Genomic DNA, 19,214 nt, shown 5'->3' with positions numbered 1-19,214 from the left:
TCTCCATTTCTTCTTTCAAGAAATTGCCTGTTTCAATGGTTATGAGAAGAAGGACCCTTTATATCCCACCACAGATCAGAAGCATAGCTCCTACCAACAGATAGGGAATTGCTGCAAACCATGTGAATTTGTGCAAAGCTTGTTTACATTTAAGACTTCTGGCACTTGCTGCCAGTGAACCAGTGGGAAGTCACTGTTTATATGAACTGTAGGGAAGGAGAATCCTGTTGTTGGACAAGAAGCACTTGCAAGCATCAGACAACTGCTCCCTTTGGGCCTTTAATGAGCTATCCTGAAATGTAAAGATGTTGCAATCCTTCATGACACACACTAAAAACAATGTACTGCCCTAATTTTGAAATATTTCAAATTCTCAAAGCTTGGGTTACAGGAAAACACTAATCTCAGTAGACTTTTATGAGTCATCCACTGCAGGATGCTTGAATGTTTTCGAACAAAGTGTACAGACAATGTCCAAGAAAGATAAAATAGGAAAATTTACAAATCAGAACTAAAATTCAAGATGGGCAATAAAACTTGCAAACCCCACAAAACCTGCCATCCCTTTCTATAAAATATTAATTCTCCCCAAAAAGCATTACATCTTTTAAACAAATTTCATATGAGAAGATACTCTTCACTGAGAGTAACAGATAAACTGTATTTCAAAATCCAACTATTTTTCACTTCTATGGAATGAGAATTTGTTTTGTTAATCCTTTTTTTTGCACATTGTGTCCTTACTTCCCACTGTCTGAACCCTTCTTCCAGCATGGGAAGTTTGGCTTTATTTAAAGCTCAAAAGCAATGGTCTTGTGTGGAAGAGCTGGGATCCCATAGTACAGATCAACTCTTTCTCACAGCACCTTTGCTCCTAACTTACAGGACACAGCAATGCAATACTTCAACAGTGTAATATTGAACTTATAAATAGCATTGCCTCTCAAGATTTCTACTTTGCCATAAAAAAATACATTACTACTTCACTATTTATCTGTCAGGTTTCACATATTCACAAATATGAGATATTAATCTGAATTTTTTAGAAAATTATTTAATGATTACTGGTAGCCTCAAACTGAACGTTGTACCAGTACTGTAAAATGGAGAAGCACATTCTGTAAATACTGCAAGTAGTGATTTCACAGAGGTTCACAAATTACTGGAGGTCTAAGAACCCATTCAAGTCGCACAAAGACCACAATGGGCTGAGACAACACCAGCTACTACTCCAGGGAATAGCACTATTCCACGCCTCTCCTGGAGACTCTCACACACTATGTATGTTTCCCAGATCTGATAGATATGTGTAGATGTACTGTGATGGAATGGTTTGAAATCAGACTTTAATTCTCTCTGTGGTCTTGAGAATTATTTTTTTGTCATCTGTAATCTGTAATCATCCAGGAAGTAAAGAAGTTACACTACAGACAGCAAGGAAATCTTACTCTTAACAAAGCCAAGTTCTGCACTCATCACATTCATTAATTCAATTTTAGTAAGCAATGAAATGCTGTGCCAGCCTGGCACCCCATGTAGGTTATGCAGAGAGATTTATTAGGGATCCTCTGCAGACTTGATTGTATTCAGGACACACATTTTCTTCTCTTCACCTGCTTTCCTCATTTTCACACCTCCCCCCAGATGGTCCAATGTCAAAAACAACAGCCATTGCTTTATTTAGGGAAAATGCTTTGGTTTTGCCAAGCCTGTGCTTTTCAAATTGGAAATCAGGATGGTGAGCAGTATTAAACACTGTTATTCAGCATAGGGATGGATTTGAAACAGATTCAACAGTATTGAAACAGATCTGCAGTGTCAGCTCACACACAACATGCATGTGGTGGAAAAAGAAATGAGAAATGTGTAAGGCACACTGTCTGATACAAAAGCAATCTATATCTTGACAACTGGCAATGATTATTCTCTTTTTCTTTTTGCCTTAGTGAACATTAAATATAACAGCTGAGTATTAGTGGGAAAAGGAAGAGAAAGGTCACATCCAGCCACAGCACAAGCAGGTGCTGCTGAAATCCCAGTGTGCCTTTTCCAAACCTATTGGAGCCATGGCTTCAGCTTCTTACCCTGCAGTTGAGCAGAGTGTAGAGCACATGGTCAGGGGTGGTCTGAGCTCTCCACTGCAACACTTCTGACAGGAACAGGAACTGCAATAAAGCAGAGTGACAATCATGACACTGAACAACTTCTTGGCTTTAAAATCTAGGTCACAGTACCCAGAAGCATTAAACAGGAATTAATTCTCTTGTCGTCTCACACATTTATAGCAAGGTGCTTCTGCACGGTAGCAGCGGCCTCTCTGGAAGTGAAGCCACTGCTGGGATGATGATATATTGCTGCACATACTTCCAAAGCAATAACACAGTTCTTACTGATCCCTCTGAATTTAAGTGCTATTCAATTCTTTAGCTTCCTCTCTTTTTCTTACTATAAATATGTAAGTACTTCTATAGTTTAGAACTTACTAATTTAATTACTCACATATACTCCCAAAAGTGCTGAATTTCAACTTAATTTTCCAGGATTGAAATAACAAATAAGGTCAGGACCATATATGTAAACAAAATTCTCTGGATTCCACTTGAGCTTGTAAAAATTACATAATAGAGGGTGATTTCTGGAAGAAGCCCCACCACATTTTTTCTGTTATCCCATGGAAACTTATTTCAAAAAATCCATAAAGATGAAATGCAGTGACCTCTCCTCATGTCTATTTCATATTTATGTGTAAAGGAGGTTCTGAAATATTAAATATATCCATTAACTAAAAAGAAGCCATCAACAAATTTTGTAATAATAACAATAATCATCATCATCATCCATCATATCTCTGTACTGCTAAGTGTCCTGATGTCAACTATATGATGTTAATTCTATATATGTATGAAGTTAACTATACGATGTTAAATATAAGCTGTAACAGAAAAGTTTAGCTTACCTTTCTGGCCTGGTCATTATCTTCTATTTGCCCCAAATCTCTACCACTGGCCTGTGCAATTCTTTTTCCAGAGACCAAGTTCCCCACCATCACAGAGGCAGGGCCAATTTCTAGAATAAAGAAGAAATATGCAAAGTGCAATAAAAATACTTTCCCTGTGGATGAAAATTCATGGGGTTTTTTTTGCATTACATGATGTTTTCCTCACTGTTGTCCACAAAACCAAACCTTGAGCACATGTCTGATGATACAAACTTCGGTTGTGGACCAGAAATGGTTGTTGGAAGATACATAGGATTCATCCTCTCAAAACATATCTCATTTAGCATGGGCTCTCCACAGCCAGAGACACAGCTTGTTTTGATATGATGAATCTTTGGAAAATTTAGCTCTTACTGTAGGCACATCCATTCAAGTGCCTCAAAACAGAGGGACAACATTCCTGTTTCCCTCTTTGGTTCCCTGGGCTAAGTTGCATCTGTATTAGGACTTCTGTAATGCTATAGACATGAAGTGACAGGGATTAGGAAGGCACATGGTGCGTGTGATAAAATATATGCAAGCCCTCTAGAATAAGATCAAGAGTGAAGATAAACAGCTTCAGAAGAAAAGACGTCACAGCTGACACTTCTCCATGAGGTGGATTTCACTGATGTTTTGTTGCTGCCATTAGGGGACAATACCTGTCTCACAAATACCATTTAAGCTCATGTTGGCATTTGTTTTCTGCTTCTCCAGCATGGATTACTGATCAACTGCAATTGATACCAGGCTTTTCTTCTAGTCTATGATGTCCAAGTGATTGTTTGTAATGTAAGTAACCAGACAATGTACAATCAAAAGCACCTACAGACTACTCTGTAGTTTAAATTATTTTTAAAATTATATTTAATTAATTTTAAAATTATAAAAGCAATGCCCTCGGGGTATGTCACAACAACACTAAATGGGAGAATGTGATACTGTAAGTTTTGTTTCTGTGCTCCTGGCATTACTTTTACCATAGTAATATTTAATGTATATATAACATATCTGTAACAATCTCCATTGATTCTAATTCAGCAATTATTTTGTGGTGCAGCAATAAGGAAATACCGAAGTGAGCACTGCCGTAAAAGGCCTCATTGCTTCCATTAAGTTAGTGCAAGTCACTGTTAACCTCTGGCATTCCCAGTATCCACAAACTGAGATTATGGTTTTGATTCTGAAACATTTGTCCAAAGGTTTAAGAAAAGCTGACGGTGTAGGCAAACTTGCACTGAGTTCATGATGGATAGCCTCCATATTTGAGATCCAGAGAGCAAAGCCACTTCTAATCCCAAGGTGTTTTTCAAAGTGGAAAATAACCAACACTTAGTCTAATGTAGCTGAATTCAAGTCTTAAGCCTGAAGCTACACATCCAGAACTCCTTGAAATTAATCTGAGTACTATAATCTGCAACTGGATTCAAAGGCAAAAAAAATTTGTTAAAATTTGCTTGTACATTGGGCACAAGTAACCAGTGACTGGACTACAGCAGGCCACAGGGGCTTTCTTGGTCTCTTGAGACAGTGCCTTGCTGTATCATCCAACTCTCTTCATGAAGAGGCAGAACTTCTGAAGAATAATCTTAAAACTAGTTAGGGTTTTCCCTCTAATATACCTGCTGTAAGAGTAATATAGAATCTCCCCACTCAGGTGGGGGATTAAACCCCTCATTCTTTGGTTTCATTTATTCATGACCAGTTTTTAAGTATTTGCTCTTCCTGCACTATTTAGTGTCAACAGTCCTCTTCCTCTCTGTTTCTAGTTTACAAACTCAGCCTTCAAAATAAGCCAGGATTTTATCTTTCTCTGATTTGGTCTCAGTCCACCCTCTTCAAACATAACTGAAGAGGAATTTACAAAGAACTCCAGGTGTGGTCTCAGCAGTGCCTTGTAGAGTGATAAAAATGTTATCTTTATTGAATTAGCAGCATTTTCCCTTGCACTCTCTGTGAAGGTGCTTCTACCTTCTGGCAACACCAGTGATGTCCTTGACACACACGGAGAATTTCAGAGGAAAGCCAATCAAGCTGATTCTCACCTGCGTCAGAATTACTCGACTTTGCTCCATTTCAGTACCATAAACACACAGCATGAAGTCAGAGTCCCTTTGCCTTCTCTCCTCTTACCTGGTTGCTTTTGCCGGGGTTTAGGCAGGTTTGTGACACAGGTGTGGGGACACATCAGCACGTTACAAGGATGCAGAGATCCTTCCAGGAAGAGCTGTTTGGTTTCTGACAGGTGTATCCCTCCCAGCGGCGTCTTGGGAAGTGTGTTTGCTGGGACAAGTGCCAGGCAATAGACTCCCACTTGATGAATACTGTCTATTGCCTAAAAAACCACGCAGGAAGTCGATTTTAATGAAAGGCTAATTTTTCATCATTCTAATTCTGTTCTGAATTACTGCATAAAACAGCCCTAATAATGAACTGGCAATGGAAAGACACTTCAGCTATGCCAGTGATAAGGAGGTTCTTTTCACTAGGAACAGGTGGACGGAAATGTTGTTACACTCATTCCAGCAGATAAAGAAGCAACCAAAAACCTGGTGATAAATACACACAAATCTATTAGGAAATGTTACCTTGTTATCCCTCTTAAGCACACATTAGTAGCAGGTATTGTGGAGATTTATTACAAAGATGGGTTGGCAGGCCATGTGAAATTGCTTTAAATTGGTGCACTCCTTAGAGCTAAAGTTCAAAGGATTTCTATCAACTTAATATCCAGTCCATCTTCCTGAGCAAGGCAAAATTTCAAATAACCCCTATACCTAACGATGTATGTAGCTTGTGAATTTTTTTTACTTTTTTATAAGGTAATAACTATTTCATTCCCTGATCACAGTGCAAAAGATTTTCAGGCAGGAATGGGAAATATATAAGGGAAAACTATGAAACTATCCACTTGAAAAAAATCTGTTGGACAAAAACCTGAAAAAGAAGCATCTTTGAATCTTATAGCAATCATGTTCACTGCCTGACAAGTTAATTAAATTGCATCACTTTCAAGAAAATTGTAGCATACAGTATCTATGTAATTTATTGAGTTAAATATGAATATCATGAATATCCACACACTTAGATTTTAATTCCATACAAATTTGAAGGAGTTATTTTCCTTATAAGGGTAATAAAAATTGCAGCATTAGTGTTAGAAAACCAACTTCAGACATTAATGCAAACTGAGAAACAAATTAAATAGCAGCTCTAATGAGTAGTTAAATGTTCAAAAATATAATTTACTTATCTTGCTTTTTAATTTTAAACTGTGAGAAAAGTGAATTGATATGTGTGCTGCCTTGAAGATACAATCTATACTCTGAGCATCAAATAATCACTTACAGTTATATATGTACTAAAGTGTAGACCAATAAATTACTGATTACTTCTACAGACGAAGCAATGCTTTGCTTTTGGCTTCCGTTTGCTCCATTTCTTATTGATTTGACTTCAAAATTTCATAAGAAAGAATAATAAAACGGTGACTCATTTAAAAACATTGGAATTTTAGCAGCAGTAGTTCTCACACCAGAATTGGAAGACCTTGCTGCTGGTCTACAGACACCACCCGGAAGATCAGCAAGAGTGAAATATTTATGGCAGCCAACATACAATTCTGGCAGAAACCATCATAACCTACTAATCATAACGTTATTTGTAGGTTCTGAAAAGCAGTGATAAATCATGGGATCCTCGCCTGACATGAGTTTGAAGGAAAACCATCGCAGGGCAAGTAACCACTTTTACTCAAACATTTAACTCCATGGGTCCTACAGCTGGTGAGCGGAAAGCAATACCCAGCTGGGGTGGGATGAGGGGTGCATGCAATGATTCCCCAGTAACTTCTGAACTGTCTCTGAGAGCAACATCTGCTACACAAGGCCACATAAAATATCATGTGTCATTCAAACCCATCACCTTTGAGTTTGGCACATTTCTGAAGCAGGGAATGACTTTGTCACAAGGATGACAACTGGTGAACTGAGTCTTAAAATTTTGAGGGAGAAGAGTACCAGTCAATTTTAATACTGCTGGCATTTATGCCTCTTGATGAGATGGCTTGGTTTTTGAAATGACTCTGTCCAGCCAGAGACGAACAGTATCTGAAATCTCTGTCCCTCTCTTTCATCATGAAAACGGACAAGATATACCCAAACTTGTGCAGAGTCCACAGTGCTGTGTTGTTTGAGCTGAGAAAACCTCTCATTCTGACACAATTCTCTGGGTAAACACTCTCCAGTGCTGCAGTAGATCTCCTGGCTTTACTTAGTCCTGTCAAGTCCTGGCACTGGTAAAATGAACATCCAGCCTGCCAACACAGGAACTACAGCACTGCCTGAAGGGTCAGATCAGTCTGCAGCAGATGAGTATCTAGGATCTATCTGACTGAACTGCTGGGTGATCTGGGATCTTCACCCTTCTACTCTCAAGAAGCTCCATCCCCAGCCTGACCACTCCCTCCCAACCATCCTTCTGCTAAAGCCCACAGTCCAGCACACACCCATAGGTAGAGTAGCTCTACCATCCTTCAGCTCCCTGCCAAGAGGCAGAATGGGTCAGGAGAGTCAGAATATGTGCAAACCACTGGAAGAAAGGGTTCTGCAAATCAAGACAGCTCAACTGCAGGGAAGAGACAGCAAGGTGCAGCAGAAGCAGGCAGTGCAGGGCAGGGCTGGCACAGGGTAGCCCTCACAGGGTGTCAGACAACTCACAAATAGCCTTAGAATCAAGTAGCAATTTGATAGAGTTTGTTATCATGGACTTCACTGAGAGTCATGACACAGACTGTTATGTTGTGCCTCACTATCAGATGATTCAGATACAGCTGGTTACCACTTCCTGACATCTGTCATTAAAACTCTGATTGGGAAGAGGCACGAAATATCCCACTTGTTCCTGGCTTCTGTCCTTCATCTCTGCTCTCAGCTGTGGTGGAAACAGAAACTTCTTGTTCACATAGTGGTGCATGCCAGAGTTGCAGGCTTCACACGTGGGTGATGAAAGCAGCCACACATGTGTGTACTTTGATACATGGCCTACTATTCTCAGACACTGCTGGGACTTGATCAGACTCAGAATAACGCGGCCGACTCCTGGCAGGAGTATTGGGACACAGGATTCCTGCAGTTTTCAGTACAGAATTCTACTGGCTATGACTGTGTAAGACGTTAGTTCTGTAGAAGTCACAAAGATGCTCAGCTGACTAAACAGGACAAGTGCTAAGTCCAGAGTTTCAACCTTTTTAGGAGCCTGCTACTTGACAAAAATAATCGAAGCATGGGAAACCCAAAGCTTTTTCTTCTACAATAGTTGCCCTAGGTGCTACTAGGTGTTTCAAAGGCTTTCTGTGCGATGGACAAGCTAGAGGTTCTATCTTTTCTTGGTATTGATTTAGATCTACTGTGAATATGAGATGCCTCTAACTGTATGAAATGTAGCTGTCTTTTGAATCAAGAGAGCAGATAAGCCTGTCTTGAGATGGATGAAAGTTTATTTGTTCAGTTTCTTGAACAAATAGTACAGTAGATAGATTCCCTTTCTTATTCAGTACAATGCAATAATGAATAAAAACATCTCTGAATTGTGTGGGATCTTTTTCTTTGGCTCTTGGGTAAAGCAAATATATGTTTGCAATACATTTACTGAGAAGAGTCCTCGCAGAAGAACAGAAAGGAAGTTAGGAAAGGGAAGTAGAAGTAACAGGACACCAACTGTAGACAGAGTTGAGACCACTTCACAAGGTAGCAACAGACTTAATATGACTACATCTCCATTAAATCTATTGCTTTTGAGTGTGAATTGGTTTAACCACAGAAATGGAGGAGATGGAAGATGACCCTGTCTAAAGTATCTAAATTTTTTATGTGGAGACATTAGAGTCGAAAAAAACTGAGTATAGTATTGATATTGCTGTAACTTGGGCTTCCTAATGCTTTGAGAAGATCAGAATGCTTTAGTATACAGTAACATTCATCTTCTGGTCAAACCGTCAGACACCACCACCAAAGTGGGATCATCACAGTGCCCTGCATGATTCACCAGACTGCTGGAATGGGATTCTTTGCAATAGGTATCCCTCTGAGAAGATATCCTCCCTGTAAATACCTAGATCTGAGCTAATCAATCACTTCCCTTCATTTCAGTGGAGGGAAATTGGGATTTTTAGGCTGAGTTTCATCCAGTTTATTTTAGCTATCAACATAATACGCTAGAAACACGTAATTCTCTCCCACCCATTAAAAAATATAAATCTGGGTGAGGCCAACTCTGTATCCATGCTTATAACTGTTTAGTAAGAGACTCTGGTAGCTTTTGACAGTAAGAGTATATAATGCATTCATTCATTCATTCCCCTTTCAAAGTAATGAATATCCCTATAAACCATATGCTACTCTCTCATTGCTATTATTTACTTCAATTCATTCCTGTTTTCTTATAGCAGGTGTGTGCAGACCAGATAGGAACTGTCACTCAGAAGAATCTCATTTTGTGCTCATTAAGAGCAAGTGCAACTGAAGATGGATTCACAATTAGTCAAAGACAAATGTCAGTTACCTTAGGGATCTGAAAGATCAATAAAAAGAATATAAAGCAAGAAAAAAATAGCTTCCAAACGTACATACAGAGCATTACCTGGAGAACTCTACTCATCCACTGAAAACTGTCTTCTTCTGTGGAATCTGGCCTTTGCTCAGCAACAATAACTATCCTTTCATCGTGTAGCACGCTCACGGAAAACACTGCTATTCTATAGAAGGAGAGAAGAGTGTTTAGTGCCAGGACAGAGGGAAAAACCTGTCTTCTACATTAATCTTCTACAAGTATGACTTCTTTATTTATTAGACTCCTGGTGTGTCAATTACGAATATATGTATGGGGAAAAAGCTACAAGAACAGTTTTGGATAAGTTCTGGAGTAGAAACAGCAGGCTTTGTTCTACAGTCATGTATATACAAGCATGATGTCAGAGCAGGATTGAGAAGTGAACATTCTTGGAATAAGAAAAGCACTAAACTTGGGTCACACCAAGGTTGTTGCTAAGCTGTTATATAACAGCCAGCATAAGCACCTTCCTTGGCCCCAACTTAGAAGAAAGTAATTGCAACGTCATTTTGTGAGAGGTCTGACATGCAATGGAGTGTGAGCACGTGCTACTGCATGAGGCTCTTCAGAAGTTTTAGATGTCTCCTGCTCAGTTTCAGCACATGAGACAGGTCACACAAAGAACCACTTTCACATTCAAAAACTTCAGTGTGAGGCATATTGGAAATATTCAGCTCACACAGAAAGGGTACTGTTGAGCCAACACCCTCAGAATTAATCAGCTGTTCAAATGGAAATTTCAGTAATCATAGTTTCAAGACCTTGGTATCCAAATTCTGCCTCAACATTGCCTTGGGCTTCCCTCAGCTGTCTCCTGGTTCAGGCAATATGAACAGAACTGGAGAGAAACCACAGTGCAGATCAGGCACTGCTTTCTGAAAGCACCTGGATCATTTACACTCCGTCTAAGCAAAATAAAGATTTCTACATAAGATAAGAAAGAATCAAACCTCCCCCTGTAGACAAATTTCATGGGTTCCACGGCCAGTGCTGTTGCTACAATGTCATCAGCATTATGTCTTCTTCCACTGACAACCATCAAACCATCCATTTTGCCAATAACAAAGACAAGTCCACCTGGTCCTATGAAGCCTAGAAGTCCAGTCCTTATAAAAGGATATTCGGTGATAGGGCCGCCAGAACTGGTCATAGGAAACACCTGCAAAACAGAAACAGGGGTCTTCAGTTCCATACATAGAGATCAGGCTGCAAAGTATTTCAGGCATTTTCTCTCAGATGGCTATTCTGAAAAAAGTAAATAGGTCACTGGTGATGCTCTTTATCCTTCACTGACCATGAAGGGAGTGTCAGGAAACTCCTACACTCGTGTGTACCTAAGTTCCAGCAAATTCAATCCCACTCTGTTTACCATACATATTTTCCGTGACTGTGACTCCATAAATCATTTATGGCCTTAAAAAAAATATACAAATCAACATCAACAGTATAAAATAAAAACCCATGCTGAGCAGACTGCCAACCTGAAGTGGTGTGTATAGGTTAACTGAGAGCTTAACTCACAAACATTTCAGTAGAGGTTTTTCTCAGTACCTCATGCCCATTTCCAGCACAGTGTAAGAAATAGGCAGGCTAGAAGAGAAGCTATTTTAAGGTACAGCACATTAATGACTCTTCCAGCTGATCACATTTTTATTTAGGGTCAATTAAGTTCTCGGAATACTAGTGATAAAGTCTTCTGTGGCCCACCTGAAAGTGAAAATACAGCCCTATAGAGCACCTCTCTAAAGGTCTGAACACCAGACATGCGTGACTTCCACAGATAGATTCCTATGGGTTTTTCTCTCCTAATTAGTACAGTGTTATCCTTTTGGCATGTAAGCTACTCTGAGCTGCTTTCTGACACAACCACACTTTCCTGCAGTCATTTCTTTAAACTTTAATAGTCTAAAGGCAAAAAGACAATTGCAATTAGAAGGCCATGGCTAATCGTGTTCTTGAAGGCTCATCTAAAAAGTAAGGTCAATTCTGGCAAATTCTGCTGCCAGATGCCCATGGGTGACTCTTACTGAACAGATTTAATGCTTATACATCCTTGGCCATAATTCATTTCAGCAACACAAACCTCTTTGACTCTCTAATACCTGCAACATGAATTACACAGTAAAACAGAATAGAGATCCACTTGGAGAGGACTCTTAAGAACATGCTTAACTTTAAAATTGAGTGGTCCTGCTCACTCAATGGCAGTTTATTTGCTTAGCATAAAGTATGTCTAAATCAGTCTAAATAGGCTGTTAAACAGCTGACAGTTATGAATTATGAATGATATCACAATTAGAGCAAGTACTTGTGAGTACCTTTCTACCCTGAAGTGTGTAAAATCCAGGACTATCACTCACACTGGGTATTGCCAATTGTACTTGCAGCACAAAAATCAACTATCAACAAATTTCCGATCACATTTGCATAGTAGGATTCCTGACTTCAACAGCAGGATGTAGAATCATAACCATTTGTCTGCATTAATTATATAATGTGCAGGGTTTACAACATTCAGCTCTGCATTTTGCAGAAGATATTAGTCACATTAGTCTATTAAAAGTGGTAATAACAGAAAATTTGTTAAGGGAAACCTAAATGTATCTGTGTTAATTTTTGCCTTAAATATTAAATGAGAAAAGGATTGTAGCTTAAAAAGCAATTTTTTTTTACTTTTTCTCTAATTTGTTCAGCCTTTTGCACTGTCTTCAGCAGAAGTTAATGATAACAAGTGAGCAGGTACTACAGAGCTATCAGTACAGCTGTGTGCATTGGAGTCAGGAAACAGATTCCACAAAGCCAAAAGGCTTTCACCTAAGGCAATTCAAACAAAAGCAGGTGGAGACTCATCAGGAAAAGGTTTCTTTGCTCTTCAGATACCTCTCTTGAAGACTACATCTGTCAGGATTCTGTATAAATACAAGCCTTAATGTTGGAAGTGCTGTGGAAACGTTGAAAATTGCTTTCTAGAGATACCCAGCAGCTTTCTTAGTGTTTGCCATAATCAAATTCTGCACATAAACTCGTACAATATTACCTTTTGAACTTGGTCTTTCTTATTCCTTTCCTTCTGATTTTTTCAGCTCCTGGTATCTTATTTGAAAATTAAAGTTAAAACTCTTCAGAGCCAAAACTAAACTCCCATAAAGATCTACTACTGCACTTAATGAAATGGGCTTCAGTGCAGATTATCTGGCTGGAATACAGGTCCCAAGCCACAAGCACCATTGATTAATATTGCTATTCTTATATTGTTACTATCAATATTTTATGACAAATATTGCCTTGAAACAGAAAAGGTTCAAAAGGAAGGAATTTGTATAGCACTTTTTGATCAACTTACCTCAAAAGTATTTTTGGTCATGCCCGAGAGTCCATAATATGATGTACCCGTTGCAATAGCACATACACAAAGTTCTCCTATTTCATCTGTTTTACAGAGCTGAGGAATTCCATCTGGCTTCACTGAACACATTATAGCTAGAGGGAGAAGAAAGGAATTCAAAAATATTATAAAATGAACCACAGAATAACATAGCTGTGGGAAAGACGTCATGGTGGAGCCGACATAAACAAATTAATTACATGTAGGCTAATGTCTAACAATCAGTTTCTTGAACATTACGGTGTTCAACATTACAAGTGGTTTTATATTATAAATAATATCTATATAAAGAATGCAAGGACCTTTATGTAAACTCAGTCCTTACATTGATAACAATGCCTATTTGCTTTGCTCTCTGAAACTGCAGCTCATCTGTAATATTGCTGTGAAATGTGATTGTGTTCCCAGCTTTGCATCCTGAAAACCAGATTTGCCTCAGTCAGTGCAAAATGAAATACCCTAATGGAGCCCTTGATAATTACTATACAGCCAGGGAGGCAGGCAACCACGAAATCCACCTCTCAGAAAGTAGCAACTAATGCCATATGAAAGATCAAGATATTCCAGCAGACTAATATGGTTGTTTTACAGAGAATTTATCAGAGCTCAGACTCCCTCTGTCTGGTCTTACAGGCCTGCAGAGACAGCAGGAGCTAAACAGGAGGGATTAGAAAGCACTGGTCTGAGAAAGAAGCACTATTTCATGTCAACCATTTGAGCAAGAATCAGGAATGCTGCTTTAGCTATAATCTGCGGAGTTGGAGTACAGCATTGGTAGGTTTTGTAGTTGCAAAGAGGATATGATGATCAAGGGAAAGCAGAAAGGAATCAACACATCTTTTAAGTACAAGTGTACAGAATCTTTAATGACCTTTCTCTCAGAGGATAAACAAGAGCATGCATTTTCATTAAAACTATCAGAACATAATATGAAGTGCAAGATGGCACATCTATTATAATATCTTGTATGACAACTATTAAACAACAACCAATCGTATCTTCCTTTAAGTTGTTCAACTGAAATTTTATAAGGTGCATCATTATGTTTTATTGCTTTGGTCCATAACAAGCATTCTCTTATGAAAAATTACAGTATATAGCCTTTTCTAGTATCCACAGCATCTCATTTAAATGTAGCTGTCTTATGAAAACTGTAATCTTCCTCTTCTGAAGCACTGGTTTCAGTTTAAATTTATCAACATGAACTTTTCAGTCATACCCCCTCCATATAATAACTGGGTGATAGCACAAGACCTTGGGAAAAACATTCTGCAAGCTTTCAGATAGCAACTTTGTTGATCCTTAGCACGGGCTATGAAAACTTTCCCTACTGAAATCTTTTGTCTTGGTTGGACTTATGGATATTTATAGCCACAGTACTTTAACTTCCTTATTTTCTCTACCAACATCTCGCAGCTAAGGAACAGATGTTCTGATGTGGTGGCAGGTTGCTTAATACATGCTGCTAATGCAAGCATAGACAGACACTGAGGTAAATGCAGACAAGAAATCTTGGGATTTCCAAACCATGAAGTTTTGTAAGGTAATGCTTTTCGACTGAAATGTTTTCAAGGAGCTTGTAGTCCCAAAGTTTGTAGTCTGGCAACAAAGTACGCTCACCTGTGACTTTCTACTGCCAATTACTTAAATTGATGACACATACTCAGTTTCAAAGGAAGTTTCTCACCTCCTGGCATCACTAAGCCAACATCCTGGACAGTCAGGACGGACAGCTTTTCTTCAGAGTCCACTCGAATCACACCGTAAGTGAGACCATGCATGGACAGAACTCCTCTTCCCGGTGGCTGGTTGCTGTCATCTGTTGGCCTACAAACACGAGTTAGAGCATCAGTGCACCATCAGGCAGGTGTAAACATTTACTTGTGCTTAATGGACTACTATTGCAAATACTCCTCTGTTTCAGAGTTTGAAATTTCACCTTCTTTTCCCCTGCTATTAGGCCCGATAAAATCCTGGTTTTCCATCATTTCTAAGTAATTACATCTGTTCTCTCTCTCATTCAGTACCCACCCACATATATGGGGCTGCTGAGATGCAAGTAACACCTAACATTTACCCAAAACAGCTTGTATTTAATTTTCATTTTTTATAAAGATTGCTTTACCATCCAAGTAAAGACCTTTTACCTCATTTTTAAAAGACTGAAAGATGGTGGAGACAATTTGTAAGGAAACTGCACTACACATATTTGGAACTGATCAGTAAATAACTTGATAAATTCTACCTGTTATCTATTTTGAGGCAACCTGGCATAGATTTACTGTCAAGTATCTGGAGAAGAGACAAGGACTTTACCATCTTCATTTTAGTGCATATAATTGAATTCTTCCTATTCTAATTTACCACATGAATATTAAAACAAATTATGCCTTCATCAGTCATGGTCAAAATGTTGTGGATGCAGCTTCTTGGTAACGCCTCAGTTTGCTCGGATTCATTATCTATGTGCTGTAAAATTCCACAGCATAAACACAAGATGCCTGTCAGCTTGTTTCAGTATAAAACCACCTGCTGCACCAGTGGATACAATTATACCTATGGAGAGTGGGGCTTGAGTAAACCAGTGTTGACGTATGCAAGTTACCAAGTCAGGGGAATGTCAGAGCTTTTCATGTCCGGAAGGACTCACGCACTGTCCTGCATTTTAAAATGCAAAACTGGAAGGTGACATGGTGCTGATTTGGGTTCAGATAATGCATCCATGAAGAGCAGACTCCAGCTCTTTTCAGGATGGATAAAATAGCTAATATTTAATTCACAGTTCTGCATTTTCCCCAAATACTCCATCACAACACAACTATTTTTTAACAGATAATGTCCTTTGATACGACATTTCTCCTCTGCTGTGCTTAAAATACTAGATGGGCCTAAGCCAGTCCTGCTCACGTAAGCCTTGCCCTGATGGGCTCCATAAATTTCAATTAATAGGTTTTATGAGACATATTTCTCAAGTGACATTGTCAACAAAGAAGGATGTGAGCACGCTTGAAAATGCATTAGAGCATAACAAATGGCCCTAGTAAACAAGCACCTGTGATAAATAACACTCCCATCATGTAAAAGGAACTTTCAGTGACATTATTGATCAACTTTCTCTCATGCCTGCTCCCCAAAACACACATTTTGTGCTTATGAGAAGAAAGGTCTCCTGCAGGCACACACAGCTTCTCACAGACTTCCAGAAGTAGAGGCCATCTGGACTTTCATCACATCCATTTTCCTGCACTACTTATCACACAAAGCATTTTGAGAGCAGCTCCTACTACCATTTACAGATACAATCTATTTGACCACTGCTTTTTGCCAGCCATTTAAACAGGAAAAAAACCTGTCCTTAAACTTTTGCATTCCCTTAAGCAAGTGGGTTCAGACTAACATGCAATAAACCAAAGGGGAATAACATGAATTATTTGCATGACACATCCCTTTGAATATTAGGCTTTGTGATTCAGCTCTAAGGCTGAAGTACCTCGAGTCTATTACTGTCTTTCTCTAAACTGTAAGGGTATTTCAACTGAGAACTGGTTTTGTTAGTCTTCCTCGTAGGAAGTTCAGTAAAAATACACCATAGATTCTGAAAGCCAGAACATTAACAGGGAGCTCTCTGGATCTCTGCTCTGCAGGGAATCATTTTAATGCATACTTCAGTAGTAACTCTTTGGAGCTTGTATGATAATGTCTTTACTGTCAGTGGAGATGGCTTGAACGAAATGAAAAATGCTACATCTCCCAAGTTCATCTAGCATTATCCTACCATTAAATAGACTTCAAAAAAAAAAAGGAGATATGTGTTCAGTAACATACACTGCAGTAAGAACTGCTCGGTAATTACACAGCAACGCACTGAAGATAAAAATGCCTTCTTTTTATTTTGAATTATCCACAATGTTATGTGCTAATAATTTTTTTTTGTAAACTCTCAATGCTAGTTAATTCAGAAATGAATTTTTAGTGCTTCAGAGGGCTACAGGCTTACATCTAGAAAGGGCACACCACCCACGCCATTATGAAGTTCTCCCACTTTATAACCTATGATTTGGGCCAAATTTTCCAGGACTAACCCAGGAAATTCAAAACCTGCTCAGTGCTCAGCACAAGCAATGTCTGCTACTCATTCACCTCCTCCCTGAACTTAAAAGCAAGAGCTTGTTCCAAGAGAGCAAAGGCCGGCACAGCCTATGGCAGGGAAACTCATCTAAGAGAAAGACACTTCTTGGTATAAAGCTGAGAACTTCTTGGTATAAAGCTGAGAACAGGCTGATGCAGCTGAATGAAGGGCTCTCTGAAGTCCTGTAGTTCACACAAAGACAACTAACCTGAACAGGGTAAGTCTCTGATGGATTGCTTTCAGATGTTTTAAACTAATAATGAAGTGGCTGAAAGTCAACCACATTCTTGGCCTCATCCCCTTCTTCCTGTAATGTTCTGTTGGAAAGCTAATTGAAAATCTAGTTAAATTTCACTTGGACAGTGTATTTAAGAATTTGTGGCAGGAAGTATTTTACTTAATGTTATTTTAGTGCTTTACACATTTATACTGCATGTTCTAACATGTGAAACAATTACAGTTGGCTGCAGAAGTATGAACTTAAAAACAAAGTGCTTACTGTCCAAGGTACAATTTTTGGAGAACTCTGCCAAAACAGACAATACCTACACCATTTACTGTGTGCTACAGCACTCCTGACAGGAGTCTGCTGGTTAAGTCTTATGAGAGGCTGAGGGTGCTGTGGTGGCTCAGCCTGGAGAAAATGGGGGCTCAGAGGGAACTTATCGCTCCCTACAACTCCCTAAAAGGAGGGCGTACCCAGGTCCATCTCTTCCCCCAAGTGACAAGTGACAGGGTGAGAGGAAATGGCCTCAAGTTGTGCCAGGGGAGGTTTAGATAGGATATTAGGAAAAAATTCTTCATCCAAAGGGTCATGATGCATTGGAAGAGGCTGCCCAGGGAAGAGGCTGAGACACCATGCTTGGGTATTTAGAAGAGGTGTGGAAGTGGCACAGGGACACAGTTTAGTGAAGACTTGGAAGTGCTGGATTAATGTTGCGATTCAATGATCTTAAAGGTCTTTTCCAACCTGAACAACCCTGTGATTGTATATACATAAGGCTTAACAGTTTTAGTAGCATTCAGCAGTTTTAGTGGAATTTATCTGTTTTATTTCTAGGCACAAATCCTTCAGATTCAAAGAGCATTTCCAGATGATTACTGAGAGTCGATGAATGGTTAAAAAGTGCCTGTCAGCCAAAAACAACCTGCAGAATGTCATAATTCTCTTTAAACAGACTACTTAAGAATATGATTTTCCTTGATGGCAATTCCACTTAATTCTCACATTTTAATTAATTTTACACTTACAGTGGCATTTTTACATTTTTATTTACAGAATTTGCTTTTGCATTTCCATTTATTTAATTTAAAGTTAGATAAAATTAGAGCAATGAGAACCATAAAGCATTCCGACGTTAAATCATTACTCTAAAAATTCTTCTTATATGTCTTCCTTGGACATAAACAAATTGCAAACTATACATATCATGTAGAAGTTAAATATGCAGATTCATACTTGAATAATTTTCTCTCTTTTTTTTTTTTTTTTCAAATTACCATATATACACATTCAGGGGGTCTATTTCCACTGGAATAACACGTACCTTCGAATAGCAACAGTGAGAGCTTCTGGTGAACTAGCACAGGGACAAATGACCTCCTGCCTTAGACCCTTACTTTGGAAGACATTGAGAAATGCATCACAGGAAGAAATGGACCCTGGGGTAAAGAAAAAAAATAACAAAAAATCAGAGGAGAAAAATAATTTGATTCCTGAAGTGATGCTATTCAAGCTGCAAATTTACTATTAATATATAGGCTTTTCAGGAGAAATAATTTTTAAAGGATCCATGTCCACAGGGAAATACATCATAGCTGCTACAACTACATATATGTATGTATATGCAATTGTACATATGCATACAGGGAATAAAGACTAAATTTTGAACATGATGTCTTTTCATTATGCTTACATAGAAAAGCCATTACTGCTAGATTTACAGTACCAATTTCATTCCAGTGTTCTTTTTTAGGATGAGGGAAATTAAAGATTTAATTCAGAAATTCCAACCAAACTACTAAACTACTACAAACAAGTAGAACACCTGTACACGTGTATCTTAAATAATACAGAGAAATAGCTCATGCTGTTAATTGTCATGAAGTGATTC

The 19,214-nt window shown here is 38.7% G+C and overlaps 1 protein-coding gene across 5 annotated transcripts in view; it reads right to left on the bottom strand.

Moving 5' to 3' along the window:
• The window catches only part of DIP2C (disco interacting protein 2 homolog C), a 311,348-nt gene that overhangs the window by 55,986 nt on the left and 236,148 nt on the right, over positions 1-19,214 (bottom strand). For all 5 annotated transcript variants that reach the window (XM_042044606.1, XM_042044602.1, XM_042044603.1 and 2 more), the window contains 8 exons: positions 18,648-18,762; positions 14,659-14,798; positions 12,930-13,066; positions 10,537-10,745; positions 9,617-9,731; positions 5,111-5,312; positions 2,957-3,066; positions 2,085-2,165 (listed from right to left, as the gene is read on the bottom strand). In XM_042044606.1, the coding sequence (XP_041900540.1) occupies positions 2,085-2,165; positions 2,957-3,066; positions 5,111-5,312; positions 9,617-9,731; positions 10,537-10,745; positions 12,930-13,066; positions 14,659-14,798; positions 18,648-18,762 (1,109 nt within the window). The remainder of the gene's footprint in view (positions 1-2,084; positions 2,166-2,956; positions 3,067-5,110; positions 5,313-9,616; positions 9,732-10,536; positions 10,746-12,929; positions 13,067-14,658; positions 14,799-18,647; positions 18,763-19,214) is intronic.

This window comes from Corvus kubaryi, unplaced genomic scaffold, assembly GCF_017639235.1.
Source record: "Corvus kubaryi isolate FWS band 111438036 unplaced genomic scaffold, C.kubaryi_AGA036_p1.0 37398, whole genome shotgun sequence".
NCBI lineage: Eukaryota > Metazoa > Chordata > Aves > Passeriformes > Corvidae > Corvus > Corvus kubaryi.
This window is presented reverse-complemented; position numbering and strand designations above follow the sequence as displayed.